At 51.7% G+C, this 21032-nt stretch overlaps 1 protein-coding gene across 1 annotated transcript in view; it reads left to right on the top strand.

Moving 5' to 3' along the window:
• Window positions 1-21032, top strand: part of JPH2 (junctophilin 2) — a 64819-nt gene that overhangs the window by 39940 nt on the left and 3847 nt on the right. Inside the window, exons 3-4 of the mRNA XM_036096030.2 lie at window positions 17962-18080; window positions 20218-20918. Coding sequence (XP_035951923.2) covers window positions 17962-18080; window positions 20218-20918 — 820 coding nt within the window. The remainder of the gene's footprint in view (window positions 1-17961; window positions 18081-20217; window positions 20919-21032) is intronic.

Genomic DNA, 21032 nt, shown 5'->3' with positions numbered 1-21032 from the left:
CCTGTGAACACATCCCTCAGGCCACCTGCAACCTGACTCCTCCCTGACAGCCTTTTTTCTCTGTCTCTGGCCTTGTCTCCAGATCCTTCCTCCTTGTCTGGCCAACTGTGGTTGGCCACCAGGAGTGGAATCCTTTGCTTCTTTATTTTGCTCCCTTGAGACACCTCTTTCCCCTCCCCCTTCACTCCACCACCCCAGGGCCCGGGCATGGACCCACATGAAAAGCTCAATAAACAGTTCTTAGAAATCCTTGATTTTTCTTTGGATTCTGGACAAAGTCTCGGTTTTAAATGCCTTCATCGTATGGGTGATTTTTTCTTCCTGGGAAATGTGAAGGTCAGATCTACTAAACAAACCTCAGCAGCCCTTGTGTGCACCTGCGGTGCGCTGGGTATGGTGCTCAGTGCTGCTGGGCTCACAGAGTGACAGACACAGTTGCCAGTCTTCAGCCTCAGTTGGCGCCTTGGTGTGTGGTCAAGGCTGGGACGATCACACAGCCTGGAGTGCCTGGGCCAGCCCTGGTTCATGCTAGGTACAATGATTAGCAGCCTCCCCTTCACCCTCAGCTTCCCTGGTTTGGATAAGCTCTCCAGTCACCCGAAACAAAGCCTGAGGACACGACTCCTCTTACTGCTCTAAGCGCTTTGCACATACCAACACGTGTCATCCTCCCCATCTATGAGGCTGGTGTTATTCACCCTTTCCACAGATGGGGAAACTGAGGCACAGAGCAATTAAAGGAGTTTGCTCAAGGTCACACAGTTTGGAAGAAGCAGAGCCAGGTTTTGAACCCAGGTCATCTGTGGCCAGAATGTTCCCACTCAACCACTGCGTGAGCACAAACTTTTCTAAGAGATCTTCCCTGATCCCATCCCTGGGCTGGATGTGTTCCCCCTGTGCCACCCCATAGACTTATCCCAGTCGGGACCGCTGTGACACAGTTTTATCACAGGAAGAGAGCTAGAGGGTCAGATTCCCCTCTGGAGCCTGGCACAGCGCCTGGACCAAATAAAATCTCTGGAAATGCTTTTTGAACCAAGGGATGTGACTCTCTGGGGCTGGGTTTGGCCCCTCCCTCCTCCTCATCCTTGTGGTGGCAGAGATGCCAGGCCTCGGGAACAGTTGTAGCTGCCTGGAATTCCTTCCCAAGGCTCTTTATCAGTTTTCAGAACAGCCTGGAGTAGGATGAGGGGGGTGTTGGGGACACTGGGGGCTGCTCTGGAAAAAGCTGGAATGCCATAGCCCGAGCCCCACCTGGGGAGGGGCCGGAGGTGGGGGAGGGTGCTGGGCAGGGAGGCCTCAGCTGTCACATTCCTCAGTCTCACAGAAAGCCCTCCTGGGCGCCTTGTCCTTATTTAGGCAGGAGATGTCTGCTGACTCGGGCCTGTGGGATGCTATTGCTGGCTGGCTCACCACACAGGGGTGGGGGGTGGGGGGTGCAGAGCACTCCTGGAGCCAAGTCCGTGGGCTCTTGGGCAGGCAATCCCGGTGGGAAGTCCAACCCTTGGGGAGAAAAATCACTCTCTAAGTAATACTCCCAAAAATAGCAGTTACCGTTCATGGATACCTACTATGCACGGAGCACTAGGCTAGGCCGGTCTGTAAGCTCCAGGTGGGGAACTTCTCCCATTCATGGCCACGCTCCAGATCTAGCGCAGGGTCTGGCACACAGTTGGTGCTTAGTAAATACTTAGGACGACTGAGTGAATATACACTTCACGTGCCACAGTTCACTCGATCCTTACAGTAATTCTAGTGGTGGCTAAGTGCCATTATTAACCCATTTTATAGATGGTAAGACTGAGATTTACAAAGGTTCTGTGATTTGGCAAAGGTCATGAAACTTGGAAGAAGGGGTGCTGGGGTTCGAAGCCAGGTTCTCTGATTCCAACACTAACTAATGTTCCCACCTTCTTATTTTGGTGCCGGCCACACTGGGATTCCTGGCTTTCCCCATTTATTGACTGTGTGAGTTAAGATCCATTATACAACCTTTCCATCTCCAGTGTTCTCACCAGTAAAACGGGAACCGATAGTGATACCTACCTCGGGGAATATCGTGAGGCTTAGGTGGAGTAACACATGCCGATGTCTTAGCATCGTGGTAAGCACACAGTTGGTGCTCAACATGTATTGTCTGTTAGTAATGTGGTGATGATGATCGGTCTCAGGGGACTCAGCATCCTCCTGGCTGGATTGGACCCAAGCAGAGTGAACAAAAAGTGGCGCCATTTCCCAGCAGGCTCTGTCCCCTGCTGGAGCGCCGTGATGATCATGGCCCTCTGGAGAGAGCCATTCCTAGCCTGTCTGAAGCCTTTCAGATTCCCAGAGCAAGAGACGGGAAGGGGTCTGGGTTTTCCCCTCTGTTAGTACCTAGTACGCAATCATGCCCTCATGTCAGCTTGATTGCCCAAGGTTTCCGTGAGCACCTACTGTGTGCCCAGGTCTGGGCTGGTCGCTGCTGCCATCCCTCGAGGAGCCTGTGGCCACACTAGGGAGTGGCAGCAGAGCGGAGCGTTGGAGAAACACAGATCCTGGAGCCGACTGTCAGGACTCCCATCCCTTGCCAGCTGTGTGCCCCTGAGCAAGTTCCTGAAATGTCCAGAGTCCCAGTTTTCTCATCTGTACACCGAGGAGAATAATAATAAAGTATTTCCCATCCAGTTGTTCATGTTTAGTGGTGTGATATGTGTGAGCACTTAGACCAGAGCCTGTCACATAGTAAGTGACCCTTCTAACATGTCTGCACCTGAGGTAACAATCACCAGGATTAATTTTCAATTATTGAAAAGGATCACATAGGCCTCTCTGGGCCTCAGTTTCTCCATCTGCTTACTGTATTGTTATTAAATGAGAAGAGATGCTTTCTGAGCGTCCTTCCAGCTGCGTGAGTCTCACAGTCAAATATGTAATCCGTAAGACACATTTACCCGATGCGTACTTACTGAGCACCTGCTCCATGCCTGCTTCTGCTGTGGTAGGAACACAACAGTGAGGCTTCTGCCCCCTTTGGGGGGCTCACAGGCTGGTTGGAGGAAGATAAAGTGACCTGGCAGCTAAGTGCAGGGCACTGCGAGAGCAGAGAGCTGACATTCAGGGTAAGCTTTCCTGAGGAAGGGTCCTGAAGGATGAGTAGGAGTTCGCCAGATGAAGAGAAGAAGGATGAAGGGGGGAGCAAGTGTTCTCAGGAATGGAAGCAGCCTGGGTACAAGCCCCAGGGGTGGAAATAGTAGGGCACACATGGGGATCTGGAAATTTCTGCCTGTCTGGAGGGCTGGTTTGCTTTAAGTCCCGAGGGGTGGCAGGGGCTAGATCATGAGGTCATATGCATAGCGTAATAATGCCTTTCTATGTTATCCTCCAGGCATGGGAAAGACACTGAGGAGGCTTCCGCAGAGGGTCAAGATCACATTTACTGGGGGTAATCTCTGGGGAAGGCTTTCTGAAGCAGGTGGGGTGTAAGAAGGAAAACTTACTTTCAAGGTTAGTATCCAGCTGGACACTCCAGGAACATCACGCCAGTTGTTAAAGTTTTTAAATATTCTGGTTTATACCAGTTTGTAACCAGCAGCTGCCCTGAGCTCTCTACGTGCTCCCCACCTCCCTTTACTGCCCTGTACACCTGGCCTCTTGCCCAGGAGACGGACTTCTCCAGGACCCGGCAACTCTACGGTTAATCGCCTGGCACGCCGCTTCTGCTGGTCGGTGCCCACCCCCTCTAGCAGTGGCTCCATATGTTTAATATCACTCTGCCGCATATATCTTAGTCAGTCTTCCAGTTCCAAGAAAGCACTGGAGAACATCAGATAGAGCAGGACCAGCTCGGGAAACCTGGGTCTTATCCATTCCTTGCCCTCTTCCTGCAGGGTACGCAGGGGAGCCTGGAATGCCCACTAGGGCCCATCCTGCACGGCTGACACAGGCTTGGGAATCGGGCCAACCTGCGGTCTAGAGCACTTTCTGGCTATGTGGCGCTCCCTGTCTGTTTAGTGGACATAACAGTACTAGGCCTTAGGTTTGTTTTCGGGAATAAATTAAATCGTACCTTTAAAAGTCCTAGCACTCATAGATGTTAGGTTGTTAAAAATGTATTTATTTGCTTATCTTGGAAGACGCATACTATATGCACATTGGGAAGATCTAAAAGGGTATCAGTCAGCGTCCTGGCATGAAGGGGTATATTCAGAGAATTCAACTGCAGACGTTTCATGAAGCTACTGGGTTTCCCCCCCAAATTTATTGAGCTGTAACTGACATAACACTCTGTACAATGTGTTGATGTGACTCACTTATATCTTACAAAATGATGACCACCCTAGCATTAGCTAACACCTCCCTTGTGTCACATAATTACCAGTTCTTTGTGGTGTTAATATTTAAGACTATTCTCTTTGTACCTTTTAAGTATACAATACGGTATACTTACCTGTAATCACCATGCTGTATATTAGGTCCCCAGAACTTATTCATCTTCTAACTGGAAGTTGGTACCCTGTGGGCAGCAAACTAACAAGGGATGTTGAGCTACCCAGGGCCAGCGATGATGGGAAGCCATTAGCGTCCTGGGTCTGAAGGGCCAGAGGAGGAAGTGGTATTATACTAGAGTCAGTGGGTGCAAGCTGTGGAGGAGAGAGCCCTCTGGAAGGGGGACAGGGAATAAATACCCTGACCGCTCCCTCCTCCAGCTCTTGGCTGGTGCCCCCATGGGCCAGAGCCAGCTGGGAGCCAGAGAGCAAGGGCTCTGTGGATGCAGACCGTGGAGGACAGTCTCCCAGGGCACGGAGCAGGGTGGAGGATGATGTGCTGGGGCAGGGGGAGGAGATGGGGCATACGGCTCAGAGGGGGTGTGTGTGGATGTCTCCCTCCTTTCCACCTCCTCCCCAGCCATCTAGTTTCCATCCCTGTAGGCAGCCTGTATGACCAATTTCATACCTATCCTTCCAGAAATAGCCCATATACAGAGGAGCAAACACACTTGTTTGTCTGCACGAGTGTTGCATACAATATCCAGTAATTTACACCTTGCTCTGTAACTTGGCGTATCAGGATTCGCTCTGTCCTAAAGGTCTATCTCATTCTTAGTACTGGCTGCCTCAAGTCCTTCAACTGGCCATACCATAACTTAGGTTAACCAGTTCCCCACTGCTAGCTCTGGGGTTGTCTCCAGTCTTGGGATTACAAACCGTGTTGCCATAAATGCCTTTGGACATGCGTCATTTTGAGCCTGTTGGCCAGATGCCCCAAAGCGGGATCACTGGCATAGAAAAAAATGTCGATGCCAAATTTCTAAAGGAAAACGCTGAGCAATTTGAAATGATGAATGCGAACATACAGAAACACAGAGAATTATTTCAGTGAAAAATCTATAGTAGCGGAAGCTAACACTCCTCTAGTACTCACTCTGTGAGCCGCTGCTCTGTGTAGGAACTCCTTGAATTCTCATAGCAACCCTAGGAGGCGGTAAGGGGTCTCTCCACCCAATCTCAACATGTGGCGGGGGAGAGGGGTTGTGGTTCTCCCCCAAGGCCCCAAGCAGTTCACCAACACCAGCTGGAGGTCTGAAAATTCAACTCAATTCTGACATTATCTACTGGGAGATAGCATCAGATCCCACAAGTTAGGGGTTCAGTCCTACAAGAGGTCCCCCAGTGCCATTTGCAAGTCCAGAGTGTCACCTGGGCTCCTGACTGGCTAGCTGTAGAGAGAAGGTTCCAACAACCCCCTCTGAGTTCAATTAATTTGCTAGAGTGGCTCACCGAACTCAGAGAAACCATTTCCTTATTACTGGATGATTAGTTGATTATAAAAGGATCTAACTCAGAAGCAACTAGATGGAAGAACTGTGTAGGACAAGATAGGGTGAAGGGCGCACAGCTTCTTGCCCTAAGTGTGACACTTTTCCTGGACGTTCACCTATTCACCAACCCAGAAGCTCTCCAAACACCGTCCTTTTGGGTTCTTATGGAGGTTTCATCATATCTGCATGATTGATTAAACCATCGGCCATTGGTGATTGATTCAACCTCCAGCCCCTCTTCCTTCCCCTGAAATCATGGGGTGGGACTGAGAGTTCCAACCCTCCTTTCTTGGTCGGTTCCCCTGGCAACCAGCCTCCATCCTTAGGGGCTTTCCCAAAGTCACCTCATTATCATAAACTCAGTTGTGTTGGAAAGGGGTTTGTTATGAATATCAAGACACCCGTTTCGTTTTTATGGCTCTGAAGTGATTTTAGGAACTGGGGACAAGAGACCAAATATTCTAACAAAAGATGCTCCTATTGCTCTTATCAGGAAATTCCAAGAGTTCCGGAAACCGCAAGACAGGAACCAAGGACGAAGGCCAACTATATAAGAGACATATATTTTGGTCATCTGAATGACTAAATATGTACAGTCGGCCCCTGATTAACATGTGTTTGAACTGCATGGGTCCACTTAAATACACGGATTCTTTTCAATAGATACAGTATGGTACTGTAAATGTGTTTTCTTTCCTTTTCTCTAGCTTACTTTATTGTAAGAATGTATATACACCTATACAAAATAGGTGTTGATCAACTGTTTACGTTATGAGTAAGGCTTCCAATCAACACAGGCTATTAGTAGTTAAGTTTGTGGGGAATCAGAGTTATACTTGGATTTTTGACTGTGAGGGGGGTTCTGAAGTTCTCTGCCAACTCATGCGGAAGAGGCCTCCCTGCTGGCGACTAGGCTCCAGGTGGGACTGCAGGACAGTCCTGTGTGGGGAAGGGGTGCGAGGCCTGAGGTCCCCGCCCTGTCATGGCATTAGTCACCGAAGTGCAGCCAGACCTCAGTCATATGTAATCAGCCGGGCAGTTCCCAGGCCCAGGCAGACCAGCCTTTCTTTGGGGAAGTAGGGTTATCACTGCTCGTAACCACTAGCCCTGGGCCCTCTCAGACGGCAGGGCTCACACCGTCCCTGCGGGAAGAGGCTGGGTGGCAGCCACTGGGCCCTTCTGGAAAGTGGGCGTGAACTGAGGCAGCACGGGACGCGTGGGTCAGCAAGGGCATTGGTGCCAGAAGGCCCTGGTAGCATGTTCCAGCTGGCTCTGGCACTCGCCAGCTATGAGCCTCGGGCAAATGATTTTCTGAGCCTGCGTTTCTTCCCCTGTAAAGTGAGTTGTCTCGAGGATGACATGAGATCACACAAGTTGTCTTAGTTCCCAGTTGCTGCCATAACAACCTTCCACAAACGCGGGGCCTTAAGACAACACGGGTTTATTCTTTTATGCTTCTGGAGGTCAGAAGTCTGAAATCAGTCTCCCCACACTACAGCCAAGGTCAGCAGGGCTGGTTCCTTCTGGAGGCTCCAGGGGCGAATCCCATTCCCTGACTTTTTCAGTCTCTAGTAGCCGCCCCTGCCCCTCCTCTGTTTTCACATCACACCTCACCAGACTCTTCTTCTGCCATCACCTCACCTTCTCCTCTCCCGCCACCCCATCTCCCTCTGCCTCCTCTTCTAAGGACACGTGTGATCACATTTAGGGCCTCCCTGGATAATCCAGGATAATCCCCGCTTCTCAAGATCCTTAATCACATGTGCAAAGCTCCTTTTGCCATATAAGGTCACATTCACAGGTTCCAGGGATTAGGACTGGGATATCTTTGGGAACATTATTCAGCCGACCGCATAGGTCAAGTGTCTGGCACATAATTAGCATTCAGTAAACAGCAACTCTTACTACTTTGCCTCTGCCTTCTTGGCGGGGGAGGGGGGAGGTCTCGCACACCTGCTCACATGTAGAGGAGACTTTCCAGCAGGCCTGGAGGCTCTTCTTTAAGAAGGGGACAAAGGTCGCTATAAAATGTGATCTGGAAGAGGTCACCTCCGTGGCCTGGGGATTTCAGGCTGGGTTTCCAAGGTGGGGAGGTTCTCTAGGGCCTGAGGATGTAGCACAGCCCCCCACTTCAACTAGAACAAAACCACTTTATTGAAATTTTTCAAACTCTTGCATAGAGCCTGCTATATGCTATCCCTGTTCCAAATGCTTTACTACAGTAATTCACTCTGTAATCCCAAACACCCAGTGAGGGCGGGGCTATTTGTGTCCCCATTTTACAGATGGAAAAATCAAAGCACAGAGAACTCATTAAGTCATCCATAGCCATACAGCTGTGCTCCTAACCATCTCAAAATACCAAAACACTAATTTTTTCTTTTTTTAAAAAAGGAAACCTGCTTATTTTCAAAACTTTTCTACAATGAAGCCATATCATTTTATACTCTATATTTTATAATATATACTATAAAAAATAACCAAAGACAAATTATGAACATGTAACCCACCAGATGGGCTTATTGCTACTCTGTAGCCTTCTGTTTGTTCTGATCTCAGGACCTTTCATCTTGTCTCATCTCTCCTACCAGATTCTACTTCCTTCCATGTCTGGCTCAGTGTTCATTATGGTAATAACGGGCACGTGATTTAAGCTCTCTGTGACTCAGTTTTCTCATCTGTACAATGGTGGTATTGCCTACCTCACAGGGCGGCATGAACCCTTAGGTTATTTCTCATTTTTTTCTTATTAGAAACAACACTTATAGATCTCCATGTAGGTACTAAAACTAGAAGACTTAGAGGAAAATACAGAAGTAAACCTTTGTGACCATAGGTCAGGCAAAGCCTTCTCGGATCTGACACCCAAAGCATAAGCAACAAAAGGAAAAAAAAAAAAAAACAGATATGCTGGACTTATTAAACTTAAAGACCTTTATGCTTCAAAGGGCACTTTCAAGAAAGTGAAAAGGCGGGCGCCTGGGTGGCTCAGTTGGTTAAGCGACTGCCTTCGGCTCAGGTCATGATCCTGGAGTCCCGGGATCGAGTCCCACATCGGGCTCCCTGCTCGGTGGGGGGTCTGCTTCTCCTTCTGACCCTCTTCCCTCTCGTGCTCTCTGTCTCTCATTCTCTCTCTCTCAAATAAATAAATAAAATCTTTAAAAGAAAAAGAAAAATAAAGTGAAAAGGCAACCCACAAGATGGAAAAATATTTGCAATACATGATTGGCTACGTATCTGATAAGCAACTTATATCTAGAATATATAAAGAACTTTTACAACTCAATAATAAAAATACAAAAACCCAATTTAAAAAAGACAAAGGATCCAAATAGACATTTCTCCTCAAAAGATACACAGATGGCCATGAAGCCCATGAGAATCGATGCTCAGCATCATTAGCCATCTGAGAAGTGCAAATCAAAACCGTATTGGGATGGCACCTCACAAACCACTAGTATGAATAAAATTTAAAAGATGGGTCTAATGGGGAAACAGGAGCCTTCATATGTTATGGGGGGGATGTCAAATGGTGCAGGAACTTTGGACCCAGCCTGGCAGTTCCTCACCTGGGACGTGGAGTTACCATATGACCCAGAAATTCTACTCTTAGGTGTGCACCCAAGAGAAATGAAAACATACAACTACACAAAAACTTGTGCACAACTGTCCATAGCAACGAAGCGGTGGGAACAACCCAAACGTCCCCCAGCTGAGGCACAGGTGAGCTCAGTCTGGTTTTTGCACACGGTGGAATATGTCTGGCAGTAGGGAGGAATGAAGGACGGACACGTGCTACCACATGGGTGGACCTTGAGACAGGGTTCGGATGACATGTCCTACAAGAACGCATATTTATATCCCAATTTGTGGGCAGTCCATAGAATTCCGAAGGGAATTGCTGGTCAGCATTGTTATAATAGTAACAAAAACCGTGATAATGAAAGCTAATATTTGTTAAATGCTCATTTCAGACTCTCAGTAGCATAGTGAAGTATTATTATCCCCATTTCACAGTTGAGGAAACTGAGACCAGAGAGGAGATGTCAGATACGTCGAATGTGGTGGGACTCTTATTTGGACTTGAGTGTCTGCCCTTTAACCCCTCTGGGGAGGGGCTTCCCAGCAGGCGCTTAGCCCCGTTTGCCAAATGAAGTCCTGGGGGGTGGGCTGGGGTCAGGAGGAGGTTCCCCCATCAGTCAGGACTCCCTGACTGTGCCCTTGCCTACATGCTTGGGGGGTGGGGGGCTTTCTTCCAGGGAGCTCTCTGGGCGGGGGGACAGTCTGAACACCCCAGCTGTGGTTCCTGCTCGTGATTACTCTGACCATGATTGTTCTGGAGGAAATGGCCATGGCCAGCCAGAGCTGTGGGCGAGGGGCTATTTTGGGAGAGGGCAGGGCAGTGGCATCTGAAGCATCCCCTACCGCAGGAGGACACTTGGCAGCATCGTCCCTGTCAGCCATCTCTGCGGCCTCCAGAGAGGCTAGCAGAAGTTGGAGCTGGGGACTCTCATTATCCGCCTCTGTCCTCCACACACAGCATGGGTTTCTTGTTCTGAAGATTTTTGTTTTCCTTTTAAAAATGAAAAAATCAGGGCGCCTGGGTGGCTCAGTTGGTTAAGCGACTGCCTTCGGCTCAGGTCATGATCCTGGAGTCCCAGGATCGAGTCCCGCATCGGACTCCCTGCTCAGCAGGGGGTCTGCTTCTCCCTCTGACCCTCCCCCTTCTCATGCTCTCTCTCTCTCTCTTTCTCTCTCTCAAATAAATAAATAAAATCTTTAAAAAAATAAATAAATAAAAATGAAAAAATCATTTTAATTTTTATTTAACAAATCAGTGGCATGTAGTCCATCCAGGACTTTTAGTCTTCTCCAAAAAAGTGTGCTTATTTATTTTATTAACAAGCACTATGTGCACTTCCTGTGTCCTGGCCCGTGCTCCAAGGGCCAGATGACTGGTCATTCATTACATCATTTCTCCGGTAGGTGCTGTTATTACCCTCATGTTACAGATGAGGAGATCGGGGTTCAGGGAGCTCAGACTTGCCGAAGGGTGTAAGGGGCAGAGCTAGGACCCCACATCCAAGCTACCCAGCTGGAGTTTCCCCCTCTTAGATGCTCTACCAAGCAGTTTTGAGGCTTTGCTCTGTGCCGCTGTTCATCACTGGTTTTCAGGGATGTCCTGTGGTTGACTTGGCAGGGCTGCGTTAGGCTTTGAGTTCCTCGGGTGGCTGCTGGGTCCTAATCATCACCATCCCTGGTCCCAGCACATGGAGGACTTGGCCCAGAGTCAGTGGGAGGAGGGTGACAGCTTGGTGTAATGGGTAAGAGCTTGGGCCGATTCACTTTTCTAGCTGTGTGACCTTGAAAAAGGGACTCCACTTCTCTGAGGTCATTTGTGTTAAGGTGACACAGAGCTGGGCACAAAGAACTCAACAAATAACAGATTAATATTGTTTTAATAGTAGTAGTAGAAGAGACAGTTATTGAGTGAATGCATTAAAATGGGGGTCAGCAGGGGCGCCTGGGTGGCTCAGATGGTTAAGCGTCTGCCTTCGGCTCAGGTCATGATCCCAGGGTCCTGGGATCAAGCCCCACATCAGGCTCCCACCTCAGCGAGGAGCCTGCTTCTCCCTCTGCCTCTCTCCCTGCTCATGCTTTCTCTCTCTCTCTCTGTATCTCTGTGTCTCAAATGAATAAATAAAGTCTAAAAAAAAAAAAAAAACAGGGGTCAGCAAACTCTTTCTGTAAAAGACCAGATGGTAAATATTTTTGGCCTTGCAGGTCACACAGTCTATGTGGCAACTACTTACTCTAGACAATGTGTCAACAAATGGGTGTGGCTGGGTTCCAGTAAAACTTTATTTATATGGACACTGAAATCTGAATTTCATGTAATTTTCATGTGTCAGAAGATATTACTCTTGTTTTTTTTTCATTCAACCATTCAAAACTATATAACCCAGTCTTATTAGCTCACGTGATAGAGCAGGGAACAGTGGGCGAGATTGGGCCTCCTGCTGCTGCAGTTCCCACCCCTGCACTGGAACGCGGGCTCTGCGAGGGGCTTTTGGATGCTTGGTTTGCTCTGGTACCCACAGTACTCAGAACAGTGCCTAGCACACAGTAGGCTCTCCAGAAAGTTGTATTAAATGAATGAATCAATATGTAGAAGTGGGTCTTGAGCTGGCCCTTTAAGACTGGGAGGGTGGATGGAGGGGGAAGGAGTGTTCCAGGTGGGGGAACAGCCCGAGTGAAGGCATGGAGTCAGGGGTAAGTCCAGCGGGTATCCCCTTTGGCCGGTGAAGCCATCAATGTCTGGTGGAGGGGGCCGGGCAGCACGCCCCCCCCCCCACTGGAAGCAGCAGTTAGGGGCCTGGGGGTGGGGGAAAGAGGCTGGGGTAGGGGGATACTTTCAGAAGTGGTTCTGTCCGGTTATGCCCTGCGCCTAGCCCAGAACCACCAGCCTTATTTTTAACCCTGCTGACAAAGATAATCCGAATGAAATCAAGAAGAGTGACTGCTCCTTGCCCCTCCCACTGCCCCAGTTTCTGCTGCTTTCCTTTCCTGAAGGTCAGAGCCATCCTCGGAGACCCTCCCCCAGCGGCCTCAGCCAAGACACAGGGAGCATTTCCCTAGCAGGACCTGAACTCAGAGAGGGATCCTGGTGCTTGAGGAGAAACACTCGAAGCTCCTCAGGGAGTTGGGCAGGCTGGGAGCTGCCCAACATAGAGCTGGTTTCTCTGTCTGCTAGCACAAGCTTCTCAAACTGCCGGGAGGGTGGGCAGCTCGGGAGGGCTTATAACACACAGATTCCTGGGCTCCTCCCCCAGGGTCTGACTCCGGTCTGGACTGGAGCCTGAGAACCTGCATTTCCGACGAGCTCCCGGGTGATGAAGGGGCCAGGAGGGTGATGGGCCACACTGTGAGTGGCCCTGGCCTAGGAGAGCCTCTGGGCAACAGCGGGGGGGGGGGGCCCCCACCCTCACCGTGTGAGCTGCCCCGGGCTGCGCCCTGAAGGCCGCTGGTGATACACCCATCTGGACGCCCCAGCCCGAGGATTCAGAGAGCCTGGAAGGCTGTGTTAAGTGCCCTGGGCTTGATTTTGAGCGTGGTAGGAAGCCTTGCAAAGATTTTAAGCAAGAGTTGAGGCCGCTGGACAACTGGACAAAGCCAGCCCCCGCCTACTGCAATCAGTTGTAGGGAGCCTGTCGGGGGCTTGGAGGAGCAGCGACGGAAGGAGGGAGAGGCTGCAGATGCTGGAGCTATAGCGGGAGTAGGAGAAGGGACCTGGTGAGTCATGGCCTTGGCTGCGGCAAGGAGACCAGCAGGAGGGTGCGGGAGGACACTGGGGTGCCTGGCTCCAAGGCTGGGAGCCATTTCTGAGACCAGAGACTTGGGGGAGCGCTGATAAGGGGTTCCATCGGCCAGACTGACGGACACAGGAAGGGGAGTGGGCTTCCTTTGAACACAGCAGCCCTCATTGCCTTGGGCTGTGTGGTCTCCCCTTGCTTCACCCCTGTTCTGGCTGCTCTGGGCTGGGGGGGCCACGGTTGACCCTCGCAATTCTTCTGGGGCTCTGTGTGCAGGCTGCTGCTCCGGCCTTAGGAAGAGTCCTGCAACAAGCTTCCCAGGCCAGGAAACAAGCAAGTGCCATCCAGCTTGTGTTACCAAAAAAGGACATTTTCCCCCCTTTGAAGGTTTGCCCGGCCCTTTTCCTCCTCCCCCCGACCTGGGGTTTCAGGTTTCCAGGGAACTGTTTCTGGAAAGTGTAGGACTTTGAATCACACGCATCTGTGTGCAGGCAAATATGATATGTATGTACCACACTCCGTCTTGATGTCATAAACCTCATCTTCCTCCTTCTCCTCCTCCTCCACCACCATCACCTCCACTCACCACCTCCTCTCCACCACCATCACCACCACCACCTCCTCCTCCACCACCATCACCTCCACTCACCACCTCCTCCTCCACCACCATCACCACCACCACCTCCTCCTCCACCACCATCACCTCCACTCACCACCTCCTTCTCCACCACCACCTCCTCCACCACCACCACCTCCACCCACCACCTCCTCCTCCACCACCATCACCTCCACTCACCACCTCCTCCTCCACCACCACCTCCTCCACCACCACCATCACCTCCACCTACCATCTCCTCCACCACCACCATCACCACCACCACCTCCTCCTCCACCACCATCACCTCCACTCACCACCTCCTCCTCCACCACCACCTCCTCCTCCACCACCACCACCACCTCCACCCACCACCTCCACCACCATCACCTCCACCCACCACCTCCACCACCATCACCTCCACCCACCACCTCCTCCTCCACCACCATCACCTCCACCCACTACCTCCTCTCCACCACCATCACCTCCACTCACCACCTCCTCCTCCACCACCACCACCTCCACCCACCACCTCCTCCACCACTGTCACTACCATCACCACCTCCTCCTCCACCACCATCACCTCCACTCACCACCTCCTCCTCCACCACCACCACCACCTCCTCCACCACCACCACCATCACCTCCACCCACCACCTCCTCCTCCACCACCATGACCTCCACCCACCTCCTCCTCCACCACCATCACCTCCACTCACCACCTCCTCCTCCACCACCACCACCACCTCCTCCACCACCGTCACTACCATCACCACCATCACCACCACCTCCACTCAGTCCCATCCTGGCCTAAACACTTTCATATGCTGCCTCTTAAATTGTTAGTTTTCACCGCTGCTCCAAGAGGGGAGAATTACGACCTCCATTGTTCAGATGAAGAAACCGGGCCACAGAGAGGCAGAGCCATTCACACACACTAGAGTCGCTGTGGGGTTGGGACTAGGGTGACGCGGGCAAGGTCATGCAAAACCGCAGGGTCGGATCCAGGCTTTATTTAAATTTTGTTCATAGCTCACCCTAGCGCCAGCCTTGGCAGAGCCAAAGTTGGAATCCAAAGCTGGGCTCTGGACTAGTCCCTGTGCTGCCCCTCTCCTTATACCTGTGTGTGTGTGTGAGCTTATTTACGTATTCTTTTTTTTTTTTTTAAGTAAACTCGGCACCCAATGTGGGGCTCGAACTCATGACCCTGAGATCAAGAGTCCCATGCTCTTGATCCACATTTGGCGTGGATCCAGGCGACCCATGTTTGTGTCTTCTTTCCTTCAGTAACAATAATTGTGGCAAGGTGGCATTGTGGAGGGCAGGGCTTGGGAAGCAGACAGTTCTGGATCTGACCTCCACTGCTCATTATTGAGGGTATAGCCTGTGGTTCAAGGCACAGACCCTGGAGCCAAGAAGGCCTTGGTTTGAAATCTCGTTCTGCCACTTGCTGACTGTGTAAGTTTGTGTTAGTTCCTTAAAACCTCGTGCCCTGCATTTCTCATCTGTAAAGAGGGACAGTGGTACCAACATCTGCTACCCAGCATTATTGGGGGATCACATGAGTTCATTTCTGTAAAGCCCATGGCAAGTAGTAAATGCTTTGTAAGTGTTAACTGTCATTTTTCATCCTTGAGGAGATACTTCTCTGAGCCTCAGTTTCCCCATGTGTGAAGGATGAACAGGAAGAACCACCTCCCAGGCTGTTCTGAGGATTGAAGGGGATAACGTAGGTAAAAGTCCTCTCCTGTGGAAGGAGCTTAATAAAAGCTCTCTCCCTTATTTCAGGCCCAATTCTATATGCTGGAGACTGAGATACAAAGACACACGTCAACTCCCCAAGGAATTAACTCATCTGCAGCGTGGACCCTGAGTTGACCTTTCAGTTCCCCAAAGGCACCGAACTCTTACTTTCTCTCCTCTCCCTGCCTTGCTGTCCCCACCTCTCCTGTTATGGGTCTAACTTCTGTTTGTCTTCATGTCAACTTAACTGTCACATTCTCAAAGAAACCTTCCCTGACCCCACCCTGCCACCGACCTGTGTTGTCTTTCTGCTCCACTGCCTTCTCGACTCTTCCTTCATGGCACTTCTCACAATTGCAATTGAGGACCTTTTATTTAATCACCTTTTATTAAAAACGTCTGTTGTTTGTTTACCACCTTTCACCCTCACTTGACAGTGAGGACAGGGACGGGGTTTGTCTTACCCACGGGAGTCTCTGTCCTCAGCTCCTGGCCAAGGGTGGCACCTTTCCAGAGTTGTTCAAGCTCACAAACTCTGGAGTCATCTTGCCTGGGTTCAAAATCCTAGCTTCTGCCCTCACAGAGCCTGAGACCCAGGGCAAATTATTTCACCTTTCTGTGCCTCACTTTCTTTTCTGCAAAATCGGGAGAATAGTAAGGACACCATCTTTCCTAAGGCGTGATGATGAGTGCATGAGATATTCTGCATGATTCCTTTAGAACAGTGCCTGGCCCATTCATAACGGGGCTATTATTATTTTAGTAGGCGTTCCTGGCTAGACTAACAGCTGAAACAAACATGCCCCAAATCTCAGGTGCTTAACACCACAGACATGTAAGGTTTGCTTAAATGTTCCACACTGAGTGTTTAAATGTAATGCCTAAATGTTCCACATTCCAGTGTGGGAACTTTGCACTACGCAACAATCATTTCTGGACCCAGGTTCCTTCCGCTGTGTTTCTGTGTCCACGGGGGGGTTCTGTGGATAGAATTCAGGGAGTCTGTGAACTTGGATGCTGTTTTAGGTTAGCTGAGCCTGAGCCTGAGGTGGGGCTTTTTTTTTTAATTTAAGATTTTATTTATTTATTTGAGACAGAGAGAGCACAAGTTGGGGGAGAGGCAGAGGGAGAGGGAGAAGCAAGATCCCTGCTAAGCAGGGAGCAGGACCCTGGGATCATGACCTGAGCCGAGGGCAGATGCTTAACCAACTGAGCTACCCAAGCGCCCTGAGGTGGGGATTCTTGCTCAGATGATTTTTTTGAACGACACTCTCGGGAGAGAAGGAGAGTGACAGAAGCAGGGTAGGGCCGGGAAGTAACCAAGCAAGGGTGTGATCTTACCTGCAGTCCTTCTTCAGCCTGGCCCCACGGTGGGGGTTCTGTAGCCTGGCTTGTACCACAGAGCTGGTTCTTCCTGGGGCAAGAGGGGGACTGGTGGGTGTCATCAGGCATTAGTTGTGGGCTGCTTGGTTGGAGTGGGGGCGTGGCTTCTGTGGGTGCCGTTCTCTGGGATAGCAGTGAGCATTAGCAGCCTATACAGGAGCTAGGGGTGGGGGCATTTGCCCAGCGAAGTGTTCTGGGCAGGGCACCCAAAGTGTCTTCAACAGATGGAAAAACTATCTTATTTTTACTAACCTATTACCGAAATTTAGCATTTGCTTCACTTATGGAGGTAGGCAATAAACCATAGTAGTATTTGAAACATCTGTGACTTGGTCACCAGTGGAAATTACATACTTTCATGTCACATTATTATTGTTGCAGATATCTTTTTTTATAAAAATTTTATTTTTTTAAGTAATCTCCACAACCAACATGGGGCCCGAACTTACAACCCCAAGATCAAGAGCTGCACGCTGCCCCGCCTGAGCCAGCTAGGCGCCCCTATTGTGGATATCTTTGAAATACCCTTTCTGCTAATCTGTACTTTAAAATTATTGTGGTTAGTTCACTTGCTAGATATTTTGTTCAATGTGTTAATGAAGAAAATGCTTTTCGTTCCTGTAATATTTTGGAAACAGTGTGTCAGTATAATTGCATCCCTATGTAATCCTATGTATTTTATGCATTTTAAAATATCATTCTGAGAAGGGGTCCATAAGTGTCACCAGATGCCAAAAGGGTCCGTGACACAAAAGAAGTTCAGTTCCCCATTCTGGGGTGTTGGCCTTCCCTCCGTTGAACCAGCAACAGGGAGAAAGGAGAAGATGTAGAGGATCACACAGGAGGTTTTTATGGGCCAGGCCTGGAAACAGCATACATCATGTCTTCCCACAGTGCACTGGCCAGGACTCAGTCACCTGACCACACTGACTGCAAGGGAGATGTAGTCCATCTGTGTGCCCGGAAGGAAGAGGGAATGGTCTAGGGAATGCACAGCAGTCTGGTTCACAGGGTTCAGTACGTCTTCATTGGCAGCCTGAGTGAATGAATGCTGTGTCCGGCGTGTCTTTGGTGGGCAGAGGTCTGGTTTTCTGGAGGGATCCTGAGTCTCTACCATGTTGTCTCTTCAGGACAAGCCACGCCAAGGCCAAAGCTGAGGCAGCGGAACAGGCCGCCCTCGCTGCCAACCAGGAGTCCAACATTGCCCGCACTTTGGCCAGGGAGCTGGCTCCGGATTTCTACCAGCCAGGTAGGGCCAGCCTGGGAGGGGACGGGCAGGACAGGGTGAGGGCAGGCCCCCCAGGGTTGGACCATTTTTCTTTTTGTTTGGTTGCTGGAAAGCTGAGGTGCCCAAGTGAGTTCACAAATGTCCGTGAGCTCAAGCAGCTAGGGGGCGGGTATGGTGAAAGCTTGGGTGAGAAGCTTGGGAGCGACACTAGGGGACTCATGCTGAGATGGTGGTGGGGGCATCAGAGGCTGCTGGTTGCAGACTGGACCCACCCCAGGCTGCACACAGGGCTGACAGTTGAGCTGATGAAAGCTTAGCAAATGGAGAGGTCTCTGTGGATGAGGAGGTAAAAAGCCCCGCTGCTCTTGCTCATCACTTTCAGTCTGGCATTGAGTGCTGCCCACATGTCAGGCACTGTGCTGGGCTCTGCGTACAAAACCTGGATTCTGGGTTCAGAATCTAAAGGAGCAGAGAGTCATGAAGACAGCCTATCAGGGAGTGAGGCACGTTTTCACGTCCTGACTCCGCGGCTAACCAGCTCAGCGACCTTGTTAAGTTCTTTAACTTCTGTAAACCTCAGTTTTCTGATCTGTAAAATGAGAGTAAGAATAATACTTACTTTTGGGGGGTGGGTCCAATGCATGTCAGGTGGGGAACACATGGCCTAGTCCACAGTGAGCTCTTGATAACTCTTGGCTCTTGTCTCACCGTTATGATTAAATTCCGCACAGCATCAGTTCTGTGTGGCTTGAACAGAGGCTTTGGGAGCTCAGGGGGGCACTTCACCCAGTCAGGCAGGGAGATGTCAGCGAAGGCCGCCCTCAGGAGAGGCCGTTTGAGCCGAATCCTGAAGGCTGAACGAGAGTTCACCAGGTCAGTGGGCTCAAACATGACACAGCCTGCTGGGCCCACCCCGAGTTTCTGATTCAGTAGGTCAGAATGTGCTTTTCTTTTTCTTTTTCTTGCTCTTTTTAAAAAAGATTTTTATTTATTATTTATTTTAGAGATGGGGGGCGGGGAGCAGAGGGAGAGGGACAAGCGGACTCCATGTTGAATACAGAGCCCGACGCGGGGTTTAATCCCAGGACCCCGAGATCATGACCTGAGCCAAAATCAAGTCGGAGGACTAACCGATTGAGCCACCCAGGCGCCCCTGAATGTGCTTTTCTAACAAGGATCAGGCAACGCGGATGCTGCTGGTTTCGGACCACTCACTGCGAATCACGGCCCCACGCGGTGCCATGTGGGCGGGGCAAACCAGGGGGAGGGAGTGCAGGTGCAAAGGCACAGAAACTTGGAGCCGAGTGGCAGGCTCGGAGGTTAGATAGCAAAACAGGCAGGAACTGGTGGGAAAAGAGGCTGCAGAGCAAGAAGGACTCTGCCTCTGATAGAGACTTGGCGGGGGATAGAGAGCAGGGGGAGTCCAGGGGGTGGGAGATTGCTGTTCTCCGCACTGAAGGGTTTTATGGTAAGTGGCATGATTAGACTTGTGTCTTCTAAATGTTATCCTGGCTGTAGCAGGGACACCACAGGGGACCAGTCGGGGGACTGTGGAGCACAGATGTGTACCTGGGGGGCTAGGTTGCCTCCCGGCACAGCGTTCCCCCTGCTGGTCCCAGGAAAAGCGACATTTTACGACACCTCCCGGAGGGGCCTCCACCTTGGGTGGTCATAGCAACAGCTGTCACCATGTGCCAGGCGCTGAGCTCCGCATTTTTCATGCGCTTTTTTCCATTAACCCTTCCGTTAGTATTTATGAAATAGGTACGATTAGGCCATTTTTCTGATAAGGGAATGGAAGGAAACCAGTGTCACGGTGAAGAGCATAAACTCCGGAGCCAGTCGGACTCGGTGCTGGTCCTGGCTCTGCCCTTTGTCTGCTGGGTGACTTTGGGCAAGTGATGTCACCTCTCTGAGCCTCCCTTTCTTCCTCTGGACACATGAGGCCAATAATAGCATGGACCTCAGAGTTAGGGTTGTTAAAAGGCTACAATGAGCTACTCTTTGGAAACTGCTGGACATAGTGCTGGGCCCACGCTAGACGGTAGGAAGGTGCCGGCTGTAGATAAAGCAGGCTGGGCGGCGTTAAGTGGCTCGCCCAGGGCCACCGGTGGTGGGACCCGGGTTCGAGGCCAGCCTCGCTGGTTGTCCCCCGCAGGACCGGAGTATCAGAAGCGCCGGCTGCTGCAGGAGATCCTGGAGAACTCGGAGAGCCTGCTGGAGCCCCCGGAGCGGGGCCCCGGGGCGGCGGGGCCCCCGGCGCGGTCCCGCGAGAGCCCGCAGATGCACGAGCGCGAGCCCCTGGGGCCCGAGGGCGGCCTCCCGTCGCCGACCGGGACGCCCCCGCAGCCCAAGCGGCCCCGCCCGGGGGCGACCAGGGACCGCCTGGCGAGCCCGGGCGCCTGGAACGGGGAGCCGGGCGCCGAGGGCAGCCGGCCGCTCACGCCGTCCGAGGGCGCGGACCGCCGCAGCCCCGCGCGGCCGGCCGCCGAGCACATGGCCATCGAGGCGCTGCAGCCGCCGCCCGCGCAGGCGCAGGAGCCCGAGGTGGCGCTGTACCGGGGCTACCACAGCTACGCCGTGCGCACCGCGCCGCCCGCGCCGCCGCCCTTCGAGGACGAGCCCGACGCCCCCGGGCCCGACTCCGCGCCGCCGTCGCCGGCCGCCGCCCCGCCGCGGGCCACCGAGCTCGCGCCCGGCTCCCCGGCCAAGCTGGAGCCCAAGCCCATCGTCCCCAAAGCCGAGCCCAAGGCCAAGGCCCGCAAGACTGAGGCCCGAGGGCTGACCAAGGCGGGGGCCAAGAAGAAGGCTCGGAAGGAGACGGCGCAGGCAGCCGAGGCCGCCGCGGAGGTGGACGAGGTGAGGCTGGGGGCGGGAGGACGTGTCCCAGCTCGGGTCCCCCGGGGCTGGTTGTGCTCGAGGCGGCATTCCAGTGCGGATGATTTGGGCGTGCGGAGGGTGATGGCACAGGAT

This window comes from Halichoerus grypus, chromosome 10 (assembly GCF_964656455.1).
Source record: "Halichoerus grypus chromosome 10, mHalGry1.hap1.1, whole genome shotgun sequence".
Lineage (NCBI taxonomy): Eukaryota > Metazoa > Chordata > Mammalia > Carnivora > Phocidae > Halichoerus > Halichoerus grypus.
This window is presented reverse-complemented; position numbering and strand designations above follow the sequence as displayed.